The 19365-nt window shown below is 37.6% G+C and overlaps 2 protein-coding genes across 4 annotated transcripts; both read left to right on the top strand.

Annotated features, from left to right (window-relative positions):
• Positions 1–487: 487 nt before the first annotated feature.
• LOC126754265 (galectin-8-like) lies at positions 488–15508 on the top strand. Of its 3 annotated transcripts, none has more exons than XM_050466294.1 (3): positions 488–752; positions 13378–13493; positions 13563–15508. In XM_050466294.1, the coding sequence occupies exons 1-3, from the start codon at positions 693–695 to the stop codon at positions 14572–14574; spliced, it is 1188 nt and encodes a 395-aa protein (XP_050322251.1). In that variant the 5' UTR covers positions 488–692; the 3' UTR covers positions 14575–15508. The 3 variants fall into 3 exon arrangements, with proteins under 3 accessions (XP_050322251.1, XP_050322249.1, XP_050322250.1); XM_050466292.1 differs by lacking the exon at positions 488–752 and adding an exon at positions 1379–2140; XM_050466293.1 differs by lacking the exon at positions 488–752 and adding an exon at positions 6790–7005.
• Positions 15509–17596: 2088 nt separating this feature from the next.
• LOC126752820 (galectin-9-like) lies at positions 17597–18988 on the top strand. Its single transcript, XM_050463809.1, is given in 4 exon segments — positions 17597–17639; positions 17642–17694; positions 17749–17870; positions 17935–18988. Coding segments are annotated over 4 exon segments (1272 nt in total).
• Positions 18989–19365: the final 377 nt, after the last annotated feature.

Below are 19365 nucleotides of genomic sequence, written 5' to 3'. Positions count from 1 at the left end.
ACCAAACAGTCTGCAAGAATTGATCGTCGCGAAAAGACGGCAAAAGAAAAACGGTCGCAACATATTCCAATATGTACATAAATATATTATATACATATGTATGTATGTAGGTATATGCACATATAAAATTATTTGTAAAAACATTAGTGCATGTGTAAGGGCTAAGCTTTTTAGCACCTGTGCCTTATAAATCAAATCTTAACTGCAGACAGTAAATTGCAATATAAAAATTAAAGCAAAAAGTAATAAACATTTTTCGCCGTATTGGCCGTCTTCACAGGTGCGAATTCATTAGCGCTTGCAAACGAAGCAAAAACAAAAATTACTGCTATCTACTTACCTTTTCCACAACTCCGTAACGCAAGTGCCGTAAATTTAAAAGTGCGCATCGGTGCAACGATCAACCACAGTGATAGTGCGGGTACCGATCAACTCGCGTTCGCACCTAGCAAATACTTATGTACATATACAATTTAGTGTACATATATATTTGAATTAGTCATTGGTGTTATTTTGATTTCGGTTTGTTTTTGCAGAGATAACCAAAGTGACGTTTTGGCTCCTTAAAAAATTTAAAAAATAAATTGTGTTAGCGGAGAAAAATAAAAAATAATAAAACAAAGAGTACAAGTACGATAAAAGCAATTAGTGTTAATAATAACAACAATAATAAATCACGAACGAAAGTGAAAATGCCCTGCTATAAGAAATGTAAATCGAGCAATGGCTCAGATGCCGATGATGAGAACATGGTGAGTACGAAGTGGGCTGAAATGATAATATTCAGTTTGAAATCAAAGTAAACATACTAATTAATTACATACACACATGTATGTACATATTACAATTAATTTTGCGAGGAAATATTTGTCGGATTTTGAAATATTTGGCAACAAACATTCGTTGCTTATGAGCATTAAGCGATATTAAAGCGAACAGTTTTTATGGACGGAAGCATGAATTAACATTATTTCATAATGTAGTAGTTGTTGTTGTTTTATAGCACCTTTAGGTGACTCCCACTAAACAGTCTGCTCATACATATACATATGTACATAATGTATGTACATATATAAAAATTGTTAAGTATATACGTTCGAATATTTGGAAAAATATAGTAGACAATATATACATATGTTTGTTGGTGCACCAACACGCATATTCTAAAATTAAGCCAAAAGCTTATCAACAAATAACTGATGTGTATGTATATACACACTTATCAATAATAAACCGCAGCTAGTTGGGAGGGGACGTCATTGAATTGGCCAAAGCAGTGTAAACAAATTCGGCCAACATTAATTTTAGTCAGTCGCACAAGTTCAAGCTGAACATAACGCAAAATCTATACAAGAGCAGGCACATATATGTACATACATACATACGCACACGCGCATAGCAGTGCAAAGACCTCAACACCCCCATTGGCGCTCATACGTATAACTTGGATATTGCCCACAGAGGGTCCAACTTTTGCTCAACGTAAAGCAAAAACAAAACAGAATGTGATAAACAACATGTAAGCAAAAGTACAGATGTTGAGCAGAGGTGAGCTAAGCGAAAATTAATGAACGCGCTGCTCGGCATGAGAGCGAGGAGACTGTGTGTACTGAGTAGGAACAGTAAGCAAGAGCTAAAAAAATAGACAGTTTAAAGCGCAACTTCCATTATGGCCGCACTGGCATTTTGTGTGTGCAGTGCACTAGAGCAGTTCTGTGAATTCGCGGATGCATTTGTGCGTTTCGGTTTAAGTGCAAGTAGAAGTTTCCAGTATCTGCGTGCCAAACGTAATCAAATTGAATTTCGACGAAATTGTCGTGCTATCTGGCTGCAAGAGTTATCCAACAGACACGCATTATCAGTGCGAGTTGTGTACGAGATATTACGTCGTGTGCGTATACCGTTGACTAGTGCCAATTACGTAGATCATACAATCGAATTAGTTAAAAAAGATATGCATCGACGAGGCATCGATTTTGCCGCTATCGAGGCATCTGCCGAAGCTTACGAGGCCATTGATAATTTTGCGGTGCAACGCCGGTCTTTAGCAGGTCAAGATTCAACGGATGGCGGACACCGGGACTATGACATGGTGGATAATTATGATGACATTGAAGTGCTCAGTGGTGATGAAATTGATGTATGTACCTTGTATTTATGAATATCATAGTATAGTTGAATGAGGCGATAATATAGATGTTTTGTAGATGTATTGCGCTCAGGTTAAAAGACAATTATCTCATCAGCAAATTTAGCTTGTTTAATTACGTAGTTACAACCAATTTATACATTTTTAATGGATTTTAGTACACTCCACCCCTCTGGCGTTAAGAATATTGCAGTTTTTTGACACCCATATGATTTTACATTTTTTGTTTTTGTTTGTACTTCTTTTTTTCACTGCTGGTGTGATAAACGTCAAATTATTGATTTCTCTTTTGATGTATGTCTTCGTAATAGTGTTGCCATATAATACATAGAAATGTAAATTCAGTATTTTGAATACTGATTTAATAACTCATAATTACTTAAAATTACATAAAAACAACGAGTTAAAATTTAACGGAAAATGAGTATTTTGTTAAGATTTCTCATCTCTGTGCAGTATTGTGTACATTTTGTAATTTTTGTCAATTTGCTTTTTATATATGAAGTGCTGTACGCCATGCATATAAAAATATGTTAACATACTTTTAGGAGGGTAATGTAAGAAACCTAGAACAAGAGAAAAATGGTAGTTCTTTTCGTGAACGGATATGTGTATGCTGTCAACGGCAATGAAAAATACAGTTTTGATAACAATATTTTTGTATATATTTATATATTTTTGTAAATCCTTCGAAAAAGCGAAAGAGAGACACAATCCCTGACCTTTGACACTTGTTGATTAAGTGTCACCCACTCGCCATAACACTTTGCTTTTGTTGTTGCTTTAACTACAAGTGATTGCAGAATGAAAAGAGAAGCAGCAGACTGATAAGCATAAGACGCCAACAGCGCTTTGTGAGTAGACCACGCATAGCAAAAGTCTGAAGAGCTTTCTTATCAGCTGGTAAACAATTTACACATACATACATACATATGTATGTAAATTCTAGCACTCACACCTATAAACACACCTGCAAATGTACAGCTAGCACTGCTAAGCAATAGCTCTCTGAGAACGCTTAAAGTAAGTTAGAGCACGTATACGTACTATAGTTTCCTCTTACATATACACATACATTTGTATGTATGCATGTATGTATATGTATATTTTAATCAAAAACATTTATTTTAATACATACAAGTGTGTGCGCTCAATGTCTGGCTGCGGTTGTAAAATAAGTCATTAGAAAATTCGATGTTGGAATCAAAACAATAGCGAAAACTTGTACTCGTTAGCATATGCAATAGTTTTAAATGAATTTGTTTGGATTAGGCACGCTACATCCGGTACTTGAAAAATTAAATATTGCAAAAACCAAAAAAAAATATTAACAGGAAATCGCTATTTTGTAATTTTTAAGTGATGTACATGGGTTTCTCGAGCTTCCTCAGCCTTTTTACATCAATTTTTTTCTCATATAAATGAAATATTTTATTAGAATTTTTTATTGTTACAATGATACATTATTAACAAAGAAATTTTGAAATAAAAAAAAAATATACATATATTTAAAACTCGGCCATTGCGACGCCATTTTTAGTGACCCTTCGGAAGGGATAGGATAACTCCTTACAGGGTCATCTAATGTGAAAGAATACGTGTTTTAGTTAAAACCCTAACTTAGAACTTGGATGAAGGGAAAAAAACTGAAAATTGGATTTTTGGCAGACATTTTTACAAAAAAATTAAAATTTCAGTAAAAATTTCACGACATTTTTTTTCAAATAGTTGTAATCGAAAGAAAATGCTTTATCCAAGTCTTTAAGAATTGTGTCTCAAAGACCTGTGTAAAATTTCATGAAGATCGGTGGAGTAGTTCTCGAGAAATCTGCTCAACCAACTTCAAAAACACAGTTTCGAGAAAAACGTATTTGAAAATTTGGATGACAAGTTCTCAAGGCTGTATGTGCGGAACTATTACTCGGATCAACTTGAAAATTTTGAACAATATTCTATAGGTGCTGTAGAATTTAATAAGAAAATAAAAAATCGATTTTTTGAAAACCGTAAATCCATCAAAACCCCTTAACCTGAGCAGAAAACCTCATCTTGAAAATTTTTGCTAATTAATAATCTTAAAAAATTGATGACTATAGTCTAGGATACACTTTTACTTGTCTTAAACACACTTGGTAGTCTGACATCTAGAAAAATGGCCGCCTGGATGCAATGAAACGCAGACGTGGAAGCTTCAGACCTGTCAAAATACTGCACTCCGGACTACGACTGGTGTCACTTGATGTCGCCTATTGAACACCTGCATAGTGAGACCCGCAGAAATCATTTCTGTAATCACCTGCTTGGAGCGGTACCGACTCCTAGGAACAACAAGAGGTGCTTCCTTGACGTCGGCGACCTCGTAGAGTACGCAGACCAGACTTCGAACGCAACAAACTTTCGACATGCACTGACCACCATTCACAGTGGAGCCATCAACACCTTCACCGACTCTCTTCCACTGAATGGAGTAAGCGGAGTCAAACCACTACCCATTGTGGACAAAGAGCTCGAGTTGCCACGAGAAAGTTTAAAGTCCTGCCTATCTAGAATAGACCCCGACATATCCAATATACAAGTATGTCCTGTGTTTGGATTGAGTCTTATTGTGTCAGTGTTTTCGAGCGGCAACACCAATACATACTTTTTTATATAGAAGAAGACCTAAACCGCCTCTTTGATGGCAAAGGTCTTATGGCTTACACAAAACTTTGTTAATACTCAAAGTAGGGTATCATGAAATCGTTGTGACTCGTATTTCAAATGCCTAACAGCGGTGGTAAGGGTTGTTCCACTTACCTACTTATGTGTGTATGTTTATATATATGTATACATATGTATTTAGGTATAGTTGTATGTATTTGTAATTGCAAATAACAATGTCGCTTGCTCGAAGTAAGAGACCTGAGTAAGTGAAGCTTTTCTTGCTGCCTAGCAGCTTTTTGTCTCATTGCTACGATACACACACACACATACATGACATTCAATTGAACAGCCGCTCCGCATGGGAGCTTCTCAATGTTCAACAAAGCGATTATCTTCAGTCAAGTTGCATATTTGCACGGCAAAACATGTCGTAAAGGCATGGAAAGCATGAAATCGACAACAATAACAAAAATAAAACTGTCGAAAAACACAACAAGCACCTTGTCGACAATTAGACGAATTTTATAGCAGCAAAGCGTTAAAAATATTGACGTGAATTAGTGAATTTTAGAAAACTAGCAAATGGAATTTTATAACGCGAAGCGACTAGCGAACAAAAGCACATTTGTAAGACGAAAATAAAAGCTGTGGCATCGCAGCACAAACGAAATGGCAATCGATTTTTTTCGATGCTGACGATTTGGCAGCCAAACTTGGTAGAACTCGGTGGAAGGCGAACGCGAAAACCAACGCAACTCAGCGCAAATTGCGGCTCGAGCACGCGGCGCGACTGTGATTCAACAAAAAAGGCAAATTTACGCCAAATCAAACACTTTTAAGTCGTAGCTAAATTTTTCAAACTTTTACAGCGCGTAGTTAGGAAATTTGCTAATAAGTAGTTACATATGTATGCGTGTGTTTGTGCGTGTGTGTGATACAGTGTTTTGAATTGACACGCCTGCTAAGCAAATATTACAAAGTAAATCAAATACGACCAAAGTGAGTGAAATGAAATCGATAAAAAAGTGAAATTTATTTATAGCACACGCGAGAAACAGCTGTACAGCAGCAACAACAACAATATTGTTTCTTCGATTTGTTGATATTAACAAGTGGAAGATAAACAAAAAGCGAGCGAATGACTAACGCAAATGTTCGTTAACTTTATGAGCACACTATAAAGTATATGCGCAGCACAGCTTTGCAACAACAACAACAACTGATAAAATAACATAAACAAAAAAACAAACGTAAATGCCAAGATCAAGCGCGGCAGCCAGTCCAATAGGTTAGAATAACATTGCGAAGCAGAAACCGAAAGAAATTTATTGTTGTACGTGAGGCGCTGAAAGCCGGCAAAACGCGCTGCTGTGATTCATGCAACGCCAAGCGTTTGTGAATTTTCATATTTGGAATATTTGGCAGCTTGTGCTTGCCGAGCGCACTGAAATTGCCTTATGAGCTAAAGCTTGAAAAAGAAAAGTTGATAAATGATATTTAGTGCAGCGCAGCTAGACCTTGAAGGGAAAGCACCGCATGGCCACTAAGTGATGACACACCAAGAACAACAAAGAATATACGTGTAAATATATACATACATACTTTGCGTGATATTGGGAAGCAAAGTTTATTTCATATTTATTGACGCATAAAAATACAAAAACAAAAGCAAATCTCCTTAAGCAACACGCCTGTTACCAAAAACGCATAAGTAAATTTATCCGAGATCTCATCGTGGCGTTTGAAAATCAAAATAATATAAAAAAATATTGTGTTCACACTCGCAACTGAAGCTCTACACACGTACATACACATAAACACTTAGAAAGTCCTTCACCGCGACGATTTTAGGCAGCTGCTCTACTTTTCTATTCCTAAGCCTAAATAAATTTGTGTTTTTAACCTCCACGACTAACAAAAAATAATCGCTTACATTCAAAAATAAATATAAAAAAAAATAATAAAAAAATGTTTTTTAATTAATTTAATTTAATTAAAATAAAAATAAAAATTTTTAAATTAATTTAATTTAAAATTAAAAAAAAATAATAGTTTTTTTCATACAAAAAAAATAAATAAATAAAAGTAAAAACAAAACAGAAAAAATTTTAAATAATTTTAGAAAATTTTAAAAATTAAAAATGTGCTTTCGCGGTATTTTCGATTGCCTCTTCGGCTGTTGTAAGTCGAATAACACACATGGTCTAAATGAGGTAAGCCGCAAACATGGGTATTCTACATACTTAATTACAGACAGCAACAACAAGTGCTGCTGCAAACTTTGTAGTTCAACCACATGCTTATTATTTATAACGGTTTGATTGCATGCTGATGTGAAGATAGAAAGTTTTATGTCGACAAACGCTTATTTTCATCTCAACGGCTGACAAAAGCATCGCTCGTAATTAAAACTTTTCAATTAAGTGCATTTCTAGTAATAATTAATTTCCATGCTCCACATTTTTAGCAAGCAATATAGACGTAAGTTGTTTGTTTCCCCAGGCATGAGCACAACAGCAGCGAGGTAGGCTGACTAACTATAATTGAGCATGATTTAAGGTGATGCTGTACTTGAAGTCGGGTATTAGAAGAGTTCAAAGGCTACAAATCCAGTAACTGAAATCCAATTCTCCAATCAAACTTGCTGCTGAGATCGCTGTAACTAAAGCGTCTCTGGTACAACACTTTTCTTCTTATACCATTTTCTTATAACCATATTCTGTTCTAGGAAAATAATCTTTAGTTTTATGGCAAAATATTGGGTAGTCGAAAAAGTCTTTTCGTATTTCTAATAATAACCACCTTGAGTAGCCGTAACACTGCCTCATAAACACCGGACATCCTCTCTTATTGTTTTCTGAGAAGTTTGCTCAAGTTGAGTATACGCCCGGGCAACCCTATGCATAACTTTTCAGTGTTCAAAGTGCGCCATATAGCGCTAGTTTTTTACTTAGACAAGTTGTTCAACTTTTTTTTTATTCTTCTAACCTTGCAAAGCGTTCTTATTAATATTCTGCACACTGTTCGCGAACATATTATAAATAAAGGTGAACGTGTGCGCTGTCAGTTGAGCTGCGTTATACTGAGATGACGGCATTAGCGGTTAATAATAAAATGAATGCAACGTATAATACGAACACTAAATAAATAAATATATTTATATATATACATATATGTATACACATATATGAATTAATTGTTTTTTTTTCTTGTAATGACATTGTGCTGGGTTTATATGTGTTGTACGTATTTAAATGTTGTTGCTTTCTGAGCAATTGTGTTTGAATGCTCATTTGCAAAAGTAAACATGTGCACATACATACTTACTTACAAACATGTGCGAATTTGATACGCGATTCTAAATTTGTTCCATTGTATATTGATTGTCATTTATTATATTACTTGTATATATTTACTTAGTAGGTTGACTCATTTCTGCTTAATTGTTTTTAACGCTACTTCGCATCCCTGACTCTGTATTGACCCCATTTAGTTTAATTCCTCCGTATAATTAAGAAAATTTAATTATTTTGAATTTTTTTGCCTCTTCTAAAGACTTTAAAATAGCAAAAAAAAAATATAAATTTTGTTAATAAATTATATCCCCAAATAAACGAAATACTTAATTAAAAGGCTGTCGGCGTGCGGAATTCTCGAATAATTGAACCAAAAAACTGGAGACTAGTGTGCAAGCTATGCATATTAGCATGAGTACTATAAATATATTTATTTTGGCGCGTTTCATACTGGCGTGTTTCATACTGTGGAGACCCCAGATGCTTACTGCATAGTATTGCCAATGCGGAACAATTGCACAAGAGAATCTCCATTGCTTCTTCTATCGAGTGCCAATAGGCCCGTATCTCCTTCCATTGGGTTTTCATTTTCTTTGCCATGCTTCTGTCGAGATCATCGTATAGACAATGCATGGGTTTCCCAATGTTGATAACATTTTCGGGTATTCGACGTACGCCATTCTTGGCAATTTCGTCCACTATTTCATTGTCCTCAATGCATTTGTAGCTTGGCACCCAGTAGAATTGAAGTTGCTTACTTTTGGCAACACTTTCTACTGTTGTCCTGCTTCTCAAGGCACTTTTGCCTATATGCGATATGAGGCTACTGCCTTGATTGCTGCTGGGCTGTCTAAATAAGTGACTCTGGTATTGCCTGGAGGCCTGTTCCGTGACTTTCGCAATAACAAAGACCTCAGCTTAATATATATTGCAGTGGTCTGGCAACTTAAAAGGTTGCCTGATGCCTAACTGTGGTCAGTATATTCCCGCACCAAAGTGTTGCGCGTAGTTAACACACCTTTACGCCAGGCATCTTTTTCTATGTTTACTCTGCATCTTCATTCCCAGTTGAAAAGGTTCTATATGTAAATTCTCCTGCAGCCAGTAGTCGTCCCGCTGATTTTGCCGCGCACTTTTCAGCGAAGAGGTCTATAGGTGGCAGGTTTAGTACCAGTTCAAGAACCGCCATTGAAGTTGTTCTTAAAGCTCCCGTTATGCACAGCGCAGCGAGCATCTGAACCTTTTCCATTGGCTTCTAGTAGGTGGATTTCCGTACTCCTGTTCAACATGCTACTGCACCGTAGAGCTGAATTGGTATAACAATAGCTGTGTAGCACCAGGACATGACATGAGAGAGGGAGAGACCCCCCAGGATGTGCCGAGCATCTGCCTACACACATATAAAGCATTGTTGGCTTTCCTCACTCTTTCTTCCACGTTGCAATTTCACAGCAGTTTGCTGCCTAAGACTATCGCAAGGTACTTGATCTGGTCCTTAGGAGAGACCTGAAATCTATCTCAAACCGTAACATTGTGTCAAAATGTCAACGTGACGCCACTAAATGTACTTCCTTGGCAATTATATTTCAAAGCTCTACGGAGTGTTACTCGTGTATATGCTGTTATATTGAAGAAATACTCTCCCATATTCAATATAACCTATAAAATATATTCTCAAAACTACTCTATTAACTTTACATGATTCGCAGTCAATGCCTACAAATGTAGTACAAACGCTTTATGGCGCATTTCTATTTAAGCACCCTGTATAGAAAAGTAATGTACGCAAATTAATAATATCAATGAATACATATGTATGTATGTATAAATAATTCTTCCGTATAAGTCTTGCGAATATAATTTGATTGACAAAATGAACAATTGGTATGCTAATCACATGCAAACATGCATGTACATATGTATGTAAGTACATCGATAAGTGTATTTCTATACATGCATACATACATATGTCTGCATGTACATAAATATATGATATGATAATGGGCCTTTTGCATCAAGACGCAGTATTTTTGTAATCGCATTTTTACCACACCCAAAAGCTTTAAAGCATTTTCTCGCAAGCATTTCAATGGCGATAAAAATCTTTAACTAAATAATGTTATTTTTAAAATAATTGCGTATATATATGTATGCACAAATATGTGTATTGGCATATGTTTATATGAACGCATTTATTATCAACACCTGAGCTAAATGTTAGAGAATTCCTCAATTATATATAATAATAATTTGGCATTTTTCAATTTTTATACGTATGTACATTCATATAAAGCCACACTCGTGACCACACAAACCTTATCACTCAAACTTTTCAAGCTTTGTGGATATTTGACTACATTTTTAGCGGTACTTTTTGCGGTATAGAAATTTTTTATTTAGAAATAAGTTAATGACATGTTATTAATCAAAAATATTAAAAATTAGAGACAAAAAACACATTCAGCTATAAATAAATCAATTGAATAGTGATAGTGAGCTTTACAAAAGTAGCTCGAAATGTACGAGACTGGCATGCGATAAAAGAATGATATTTTTTATTTTTTTAAATTTATTTTCATTTACACTATATTTAAAACAGGGAGTTTAGCGGGTGTATCACTTTAAAAGCATTAAAATCGACCGCTTTTGTATAAGCACAGAAAAGCTATTTTGTGTTTTATTCATTTAACGTAATAAATTAGAAACTATAATTATAATTAGGTAATATAATTTAGTTTACTTATGCTTACTAAAAACATAAAAAAAAAAAACAAAATTGAAGAAAATCCCGAACGAACGAAAAAGTCCGAAAAAAATTTAAGAATATATAGTGGTAAGGTTTGCGTGGCCACGTGTGTATAAGGTACACATACCTTTGTTGGACTTTGTTTTTGCACTGATTGTCGGTTGTCCATTAGCAAAAGTTCAATTAGTTAACATTAGCGAGTTCGTAAAACTTCCTAAAACAAATATTTATACATGGGATGCCAGCAGACGCTTCATCAAATGCCTGTTGCTGCTGTTATGAATATATTTAGACGTTTACTTATATACACAAACCCAAATAAAGGTATGCCATTGTGTCGTGTTGGTATTTATTATAACGCTCACATAAGTACAAAAACGACAAAAATTACATTTGCACACATGTGTGTATGTACATACATATATGTTATATAACACACAGTAATTGACACACCAAATTAGGTGGCCACGGGGTCAGACTGAAATTTTTGTACGCTGATGAAATGTTTTTGACTTCGCTCATTATTCACCATTATTCACGTATTGCTGGCGAGTGCCAAAATCTGACAATTGGGGTTTTTATTAAATCGAATACATATATTTCATTTAGTTATTACAAAAACAAGAATGAACGTTAACTCCGGCTGGACCGAAGCTGGAACACCCTTCTGTACATGAAATTGATATTGTTCGGCCGGTTTGTATCGCAGCTATGTATAGTATATACCAAAGTTGTCCGATTTGAAAAAATTCCCTCGAAGATTATAGCTATAATTTGGATAATAATCTCTGGGAAATTTTTATAAAGATATCTCGTCCATACAATAACTTGATTCCGAAAGTTCATAGCACGCAGCTCTGGTTCCCATGTTATAAGTGTGTACTAATGTTTTTTAGATACCTATGAAAGTTCTTTTCAGCTTCTTTTAGAATAAAAGTAGGCTGGGTTAAATTATACTGGCCGGCTGTAACGCCATTCATAGACCTGCTGCTCCTTAGTAGAGCTAGTTGGATCCTCAGAAAAGAAGTACTCCTCATACAGCACGTCAATGCTTTTTGCAAACTTTAATGAATATAAGTTTGATACTTCATCTAGCCACTAGAACTGTGCAGATTCTAGATATCTAAGCCGATTTCTAGATTATGCTGAACAGAATCATAGATGGTGTCCCAGTGTCTCTCACATGTCTAATTCCCGCACTTTCTGCATGCATCGTCATTATTTATACCATCCGGCTCACATGTGATCCAAGTAGGTTGTAACCTGTCAAGAGGTCAACAATCGGCCGGCAGTATTTTCGTGACCGTGTGAGAAAAAGAGTTTTCTTAAGGGGATTTTGCACAAGTTTTGGGGTTTTTGCAAGTACTTAAGACATTCCATCTCGCCCTGATCCGCCCCTAGGATTCTTTTCGGAAATTTCCTGTACGGTAGCCAGATGGATATCACTTTTGGCAATCTCATTAGCTACTTCGTTTCCCGCAATTCCATTGTGGCCTGGAACCCTGTATATATGCCGCTTTCCGGCAGCCATATTTCATCTATCTATCTATGCTTCTAAGGACATTCTCTGACGAAATGCCATGTGAGGTTATTGCCTTAATTGTCGCACGGCTATGGACGTTGTTGTTTTATGTTGTTTCTTACGATGTTAGCTATCTGAGCCACTTCGCTGACCGTAAAGACTTCCGCCTGAGCATTCCCTAGATGAGCTAATAGTACTAAAATTTCATTAACCTGAGATACCTTTATCTACAGAAAAGTATCTGTTATTAGTTGCCTGGAGCTAAAATCCGGGCCCGATGAAACGAGCTACCTGGTGCAAAACTGCAAAAGTCACAGCCAAAAAGGTAGATCGGATGTACACAAAACTTTTATTGGCACTCGATAGAAGAGACTGTAGCAACATGATCGCAATACTAACTGGCTACTGTCTAGTGGCGACACACGCCCGCAGAATGGGGCCGACAGATTGAGAAGACTGCAGGAAATGTCTACAGCAAGGCACCAGTGAAGCAATGGAGCATCTCTTGCGCACTTGTCCCGCATTGGCAAGATTACGCTGTAAGCACCCCCACAGTATGACACACTGGAGGAGGTATCGATAGTGGAGCCGCAGAGTTTGTTAAAATTGGACCTCTTGGACCTAGCAACTGAACTCCATCTGGCATCGCAAAGGACCAAAACTGGTCTATGCGTGGCTTATTGGCCTACCAGATTAACCTAACCTAACGTAATGCATCAGAAAAAAATATTCAACTTAAGCATTCTGTACTCAGAAGTTCTCGGGTTCCCATGTAAATTACATAAATGAATACAAGCTCTAGGCGGATGTCAAACAAAATAAAATAAAATAATATCTTTCAAATTAAAAAACTAATTTTTTGTTGTTCTACTGTTCATCGTTATGTTTCGTCTGATTCTAAACTATCGAAAAGCATGTTGACAACTGATTCTTAAGTTTAAAACATATTAATTACAATTAACCAAAATCTATGACGTCTCTTAACAGCGGATTCAAATATTTATTCTTTTTGCAATTGCAGAGCTCCTTTTACGACTATGTGGAACCGTTGCCCGTGTACCAGAACGAAAAGATCGGCACCCTCAAGGAGGGCATCAGCTTCACAGTGACCGGCAGCATTTTGCTCAACTGCGAGCGGTAAGTGCTCACCACAAGCTCTAACACCAGTCAGACAACTTGAATTCATACACACATTTACCATTACAGATTCTCCATAAATTTCGTCATTGAGAACCCAACACGTGACGTCGCGCTGCACATCAATCCACGGCTGCCGCAAAACTACATTGTGCGCAACACGAAAGTGAAAGGCGTCTGGGGCAAGGAGGAGGTCTCATCAGCACTGCCATTCTCACTGCATCGCGGCAGTAAATTCGCCATACAGATCTTCATCACCGATAGCGATTATCTGATCTCGGTGAATGGCGTACACTTCGCCAAGTATGCGCATCGCTTACCCTACACAACGGTCTCGACGATAGAGGTGAAGGGCGACGTAGAAGATGTGAGCATGGAGCGCGACGAGGTGGAATGCTACCCGGAGCACATACCCGGCTTCAATCCCAAAGAGATACGCACGGCGCTGGACATTTTCGATGAACAGCCCAATGGCGATAAGACAGCGCTTATGCCGTACGACGAAGTGGACAGTTCGAATTTGGATTGGGCACCGCTGGGCATAAAGAGTTCGATTGCCTTAATGAAGAATATCGCTTGTGGCATACCACTGCCTTACTATGGTCTGCTGCCGCCGGACTCGCTGAAAGTAGGGCGTTGTCTGCAGATTGTGGGGCGTGTGAAATTGCTGCCGCAGTCGTTCTACATCAACCTACAGAAGAGCCAACACTATTGGCCACATCCGATTATCGCATTTCACTTTAACCCGCGCTTCTCGAAACAGAGCGGCGCCATAGGCAAAGCGATTGTGTGTCGAAATGCTTGGTACAATGGCGCTTGGGCGGATGAGGAGCGCTCCGAATTGGACACGGACTTTCGGCCGGGCAAAACCTTCCGTTTGGCTATCGTGTGCGCGGAGAATGCATTTGAGGTGTACTTGAATGAGAAGCTCATCACCGACTTCAGATACCGCATCAAGCCGGATGTGGTGGACACGGTGTACATACAGGGTGATATTAAATTGCGCAGTGTTGTGCTGCTCACCAACCTGTCACCGAAGGGCACGAGACGCATTTACACAAATCCGCTATTCAGATATTAGTAATGGGCGGAAGATTGAGAAAGGAGGGTACTAAAGTGAAAGCGACTGAGTTTGATGTGGTTGAGTTTGTATATAAGTGAAAACGAGAACTCTGAATTCCGCTACGCCGTGCGGTTTGCGGTAACTCATAGTCCTTGGGAACCTAAATGGAAAAGATGTAGAGCTTTTGTCGTCGGATCAGATTCGAAGAAGCCATATTTAATATGGCTGTGCGAATAGATTTTTTAATGTTTAAGTTTTTGTTTTTGGTTTTTCAATTGTATATTTGTATATCGTCGCTGTAAAGTTCTTTTTACTATTGGTTAGCGGTTTAGTTAACACACTACCCGAAACACCTACCCTAAATCAAAGATTAGTATATAATATATTGTATAAAATAATAAAACTTGCTTAAGACACAAATTGTTGCAAGTGTTTTCCAAGCATTTTCGCGTTTAATCCTACTGTTATGTCTTTAAAACCTATGCAAATCTTGAATAAAAGACATTAACAATATTTTTCTAAAATATTTCCAAATCTAACTCATGTCAAAATTAATTTTCCATGACAATAATTAACTTAGTCAGTGTATTAGTCGAATGGCCAGTCAATGAAGGCGTCGGTTAGTACAGCGCTTACATATACATACACGTATGTACGTAGTCAAATTCTATAGTGTATTTTTGAAATTTCGTGCTCCTAACTTAAAGTTACCTTAATGGATTTGTGATGTTTTACGCTAATTGAAATCTAAAATAAGAAAAAAGAATAAACTTTAAAAATTACAAACCGATTGAAAACTTTATATACTCCATATATAAATATATATATGTTGTATTTCTAATTGTTAGTCTTCAATAATTATGCTATGTACCAATTTATATAATATACACTATGTACTAATAAATAAACTGCATTTGCTTGAGATGCGCTGAAATATGGGAAATTATTAAAATTATTGTTTATTTTTTTCTAAAAATTTGTTGTATAGTTTAATGCTTTAAATGAGGAAAATAAATGAAAATAGTTTAAAAAAGATTTAAAAGAAAGAATATTGTTTATTGTATTATATTTCACATTTTCATTAATTTTCTGTATACATACTTATGGCGCACAGTGTACCATTCACTTTTATTCCATTTCATAAAATAATCAGAATAAGACACCGTTGAAACAATTTGTGAAAATAACGGAAATGGCAACAGAGTGTATAAACTGTACCAAAAATATAAAGGTCTGTGTATCTGCTAAGTCAAAATTTAAACCCAAACTTGTTAGGGTTTGTGTCACTGCTAAGTGAAAAACATTAATACCTTAGAGTTGCCACCATTCCGTTCTCACATTCATGTTAGCAGCGCAGAAGCAAAGAAACGTGTTGTCCCTCTAGGAAAATTGGCTTCCAACGAAAATAATAAATTGTGGAAGTGCGATACCGTTGGAATTACTTGTTTTAGACCTCAGTCCGGCTTTTTCATATATTTATGTTTTATGTTAGACTAGACAAGTCTTAAGCTGACTTAAGCAGTTGCTACTTCGGACTGAATCCTCTCTCGTCGAACAAAGACCAAACTCTACACATCCCTCATCATTCCTGTCCTGCTATATGGTGCGGAGGCATGGGCAATAACATCATCTGATGAGTCGGCCTCAGAAGTGTTCGAGAGAAGGATTCTGCGGTCCTTTGCGGTCGATGGAACGGCGACATTGACACAGTTCACTGAATCAAGAGACAGCACCTGCGCTGGCTAGGACATGTTGTCCGGATGGAAAAGAAAACTCCAGCTTTGAAGGTTTTCGATTCAGTACCCACCGGTGAAAGCAGACGAAGAGGATGACCACACCACTCCGTTGGACAGATCAAGTGAAAAAGGACCTGGCTGCACTTCGTATCTCGAATTGGCCTCAAATAGCGAAAAGAGTAAACATGGTATCTACGCCAGGGAAGAAGAAAAAGAAATTGATTCCGTTCCCACGACAGTCGGGTATACGTAACCGGAACGGACCCCGAATCTTTATACGGTCAAGGACTATCGACTACAACAATAACAACATCGAGAAATTGACTGATTTTTCAATTAAATGCCTCTGACATCGCTGGGTATGTGGGAGCTTCGATCTAAGTTTTCGAAATTCATTGTAGCATCGCCGATATTTCCCCGAATAGTGTTTTCTCTATACTCGTACACATGCAGGATATGTGGTTGGTGGATGGTGGTACAGAGTTTTCTTACGAATTGTTGCAGGCACTATAGAAAGTTTGGGGCACAGTCTTTTGCACTCGTTGATAGCTTCAGACTCTAGTATCGAAGTCATCGAACGGTTGGCCCAGGAAACCTACTGTTTCGACGGGGTCGGACCATAGGAAGAGGAGTGTTAGATGAGTGGAGTCCGCTTAACATTCTAAGTGGTGGATAGAATCATGCGAAGATTCATTACTTGCTGGTGATTTTTCAAGTAGAGGCGCTCGCCATTAAGGAAGTGGATCCAGTGCTTCTATCTTCACCACTTTCAGTGAGGACAGCTGGTTAAAGATTGTGTGACCTCTCCTCAAACGGTAATGAAATATTTTCGGTATTTAAGTGAGTGCCAGGCATTTGAGTGATCGCAAGTTCTTAAGGTCCGAGGTGAATCGGTCTAAGAATGTACTTATGTTTAGTCGGGAATGTAGATTTGTTTGAACTTCACTCTAAAGTTTTCTGAATAAGATGGAAACATCTCGCTACTTCTATTTTGATTAACGTCTTTTTGTAAGGTAATGCAAGTAATATGTGGCGGTACTAGTCAAGTTAGTAGAATTGTAACGGATAAAGCTGGTTTCGTCCATATGTCGATGGTCGCTGTTCTTTTGATGAGGGTTCAAAGACTTCGGTAAGTATCAATCACGCTTCATATTAAATTTGGTTTCAAGTTCACTTGCTTAGCATTAAAGAAAATTGTTAGGAATATTCAAAACTAGTCTTCAAATGTCACTATTTTATGACATTAACTTATTTAATAATAAAAATCGATTTTATTAGCCTTTCGTGAAACTTAACAATTCGCAATGCCACTGGAAGTTCTATCGACTCTCCCATCGCTTGTCTGTCAGTTGTTGAAACAATGGGAAATACTTACACTTCTACGAAACGTTCAATTCTTGAAGTAAAATATTTTCATTTTCTCGTGTAAAATAATTGAAAATCTTTCTAATCTTAGTAGAACGAATTCGATTATGTCATAGATGACTTCGAGCCGGTGTACCGAACGCATGAGCTGGGAATACTCAAAGAGGGTGTTTGCTTTAGAGTCACCGGTCAAATACTTTTAACTTGTGAACGGTAGGTGTCGAACCAGTTCTATTTCATTGTGCGAAAAGCGTAATAATATCTTTAACCCGCGCAGCTTCTTCATCAATTTTCTGGTGGATAATGCGGCGGGCGACGTGGCGTTACACCTTAATGCGCGTCTACCGCAGAATTATATCGTGCGCAACAGTCGGGTCAACAAGCGGTGGCAAGTTGAGCAGAACACCTCCGCGATACCATTCACACTGCGACGTGGCACCAGATTCCTCATGCAGTTTCTCATCACCGAAACCGCTTTTCTTATATCCGTGAACGGTTTTCATTTCACCACCTACGTACATTGCATACCATATCGCTTGATTAGCTCTGTGGTGGTGATAGGTGAGGTCACAGATGTCTTAGTGACGCATACAGAGGTCGCCACATATCCCGATCGCATCGATACAATACGACCTGTGGAAGTCACACTCAGAAGTAGTCTCGCCTCAACCCGTTCTACTAGATCTGGATATGCTCAGCTGACGAGGAGAGATTCAGGTTGGCGTTTCAGCTTGGTATTGAAAGCCTTGCGTTGGCAGGCTGAAATTGCAGCACCCTACGTGGGCAGCTTACCGCGGAATATGATGAAGCCGGGTCGTCTGCTCAAGATTGAGGGACGTGTCAAATTATTACCAATGTCCTTTTATATAAACTTACAAAATGGCGTTTATTTCTGGCCACATCCGATCATCGCTTTCCATTTCGCTTCGTGCTTTTTCAAAAAACGCGAAAACATATCGAAAGCGCAAATTGTGCGCTGCGCTTGGTACGATGGCCAATGGTCACCGGAAGAATGCTCGGATATCGATACGGAATTTCTGCCGGGCAAAACATTTCGACTGGCTATTGTGTGCATGGAAAACGCTTACGAGGTGTATTTGAATGGCAAATTTCTGCTCGAATTCCGGTATCACATGCGCCCAGAAGTGGTGGATACGGTGTACATATGTGGCGATGTCAAGCTCAACTGGGTGTCTCTGCATAGCAATGTTGAAGATGATGGAACCACGTTGCAGTACTTTACCAACCAACTTGTAAAATCACGCTCTACATTCACCATTCAGCCCCGACGAGACACTTACCGACCCACTTTTGATCCATCGACCTTTTAACAGTTATTTTCAAATAAGATTTTTGTGTACGAACTTAATGGAGGTATGTGTTCAAATATAAATGTTATGCGAATAGTTCAGTACTATTCATTTTGTTTTTCAATCCAATATTATTTTGTCTTCCATTCGAAGGCCGGCTGGTAATCAGTTCTTTTTGCGTGTGTAAAAGAAAATTCAGATAACCCATTCGTTGGTTACCTGCCACGATCTCACTTCTCTAGCATCGCAGCGAAGATATCTGCCCATGTCCTTTAAAAGTCTCTTTTCTATGATGCTTGGCTCATTGATCACATAGAAACAGGGAGTTCATGAGATGAACTTAGATCAAGAAGAAGTCCGGAACGACACGTCATCAAATAAAATTTCAAATGTTCAGT

This window comes from Bactrocera neohumeralis, chromosome 3 (genome assembly GCF_024586455.1).
Source record: "Bactrocera neohumeralis isolate Rockhampton chromosome 3, APGP_CSIRO_Bneo_wtdbg2-racon-allhic-juicebox.fasta_v2, whole genome shotgun sequence".
In the NCBI taxonomy this organism is placed as follows: domain Eukaryota; kingdom Metazoa; phylum Arthropoda; class Insecta; order Diptera; family Tephritidae; genus Bactrocera; species Bactrocera neohumeralis.
Note: the sequence above shows the minus strand (reverse complement) of the source record. Positions and strands in the feature narration are given on the sequence as shown.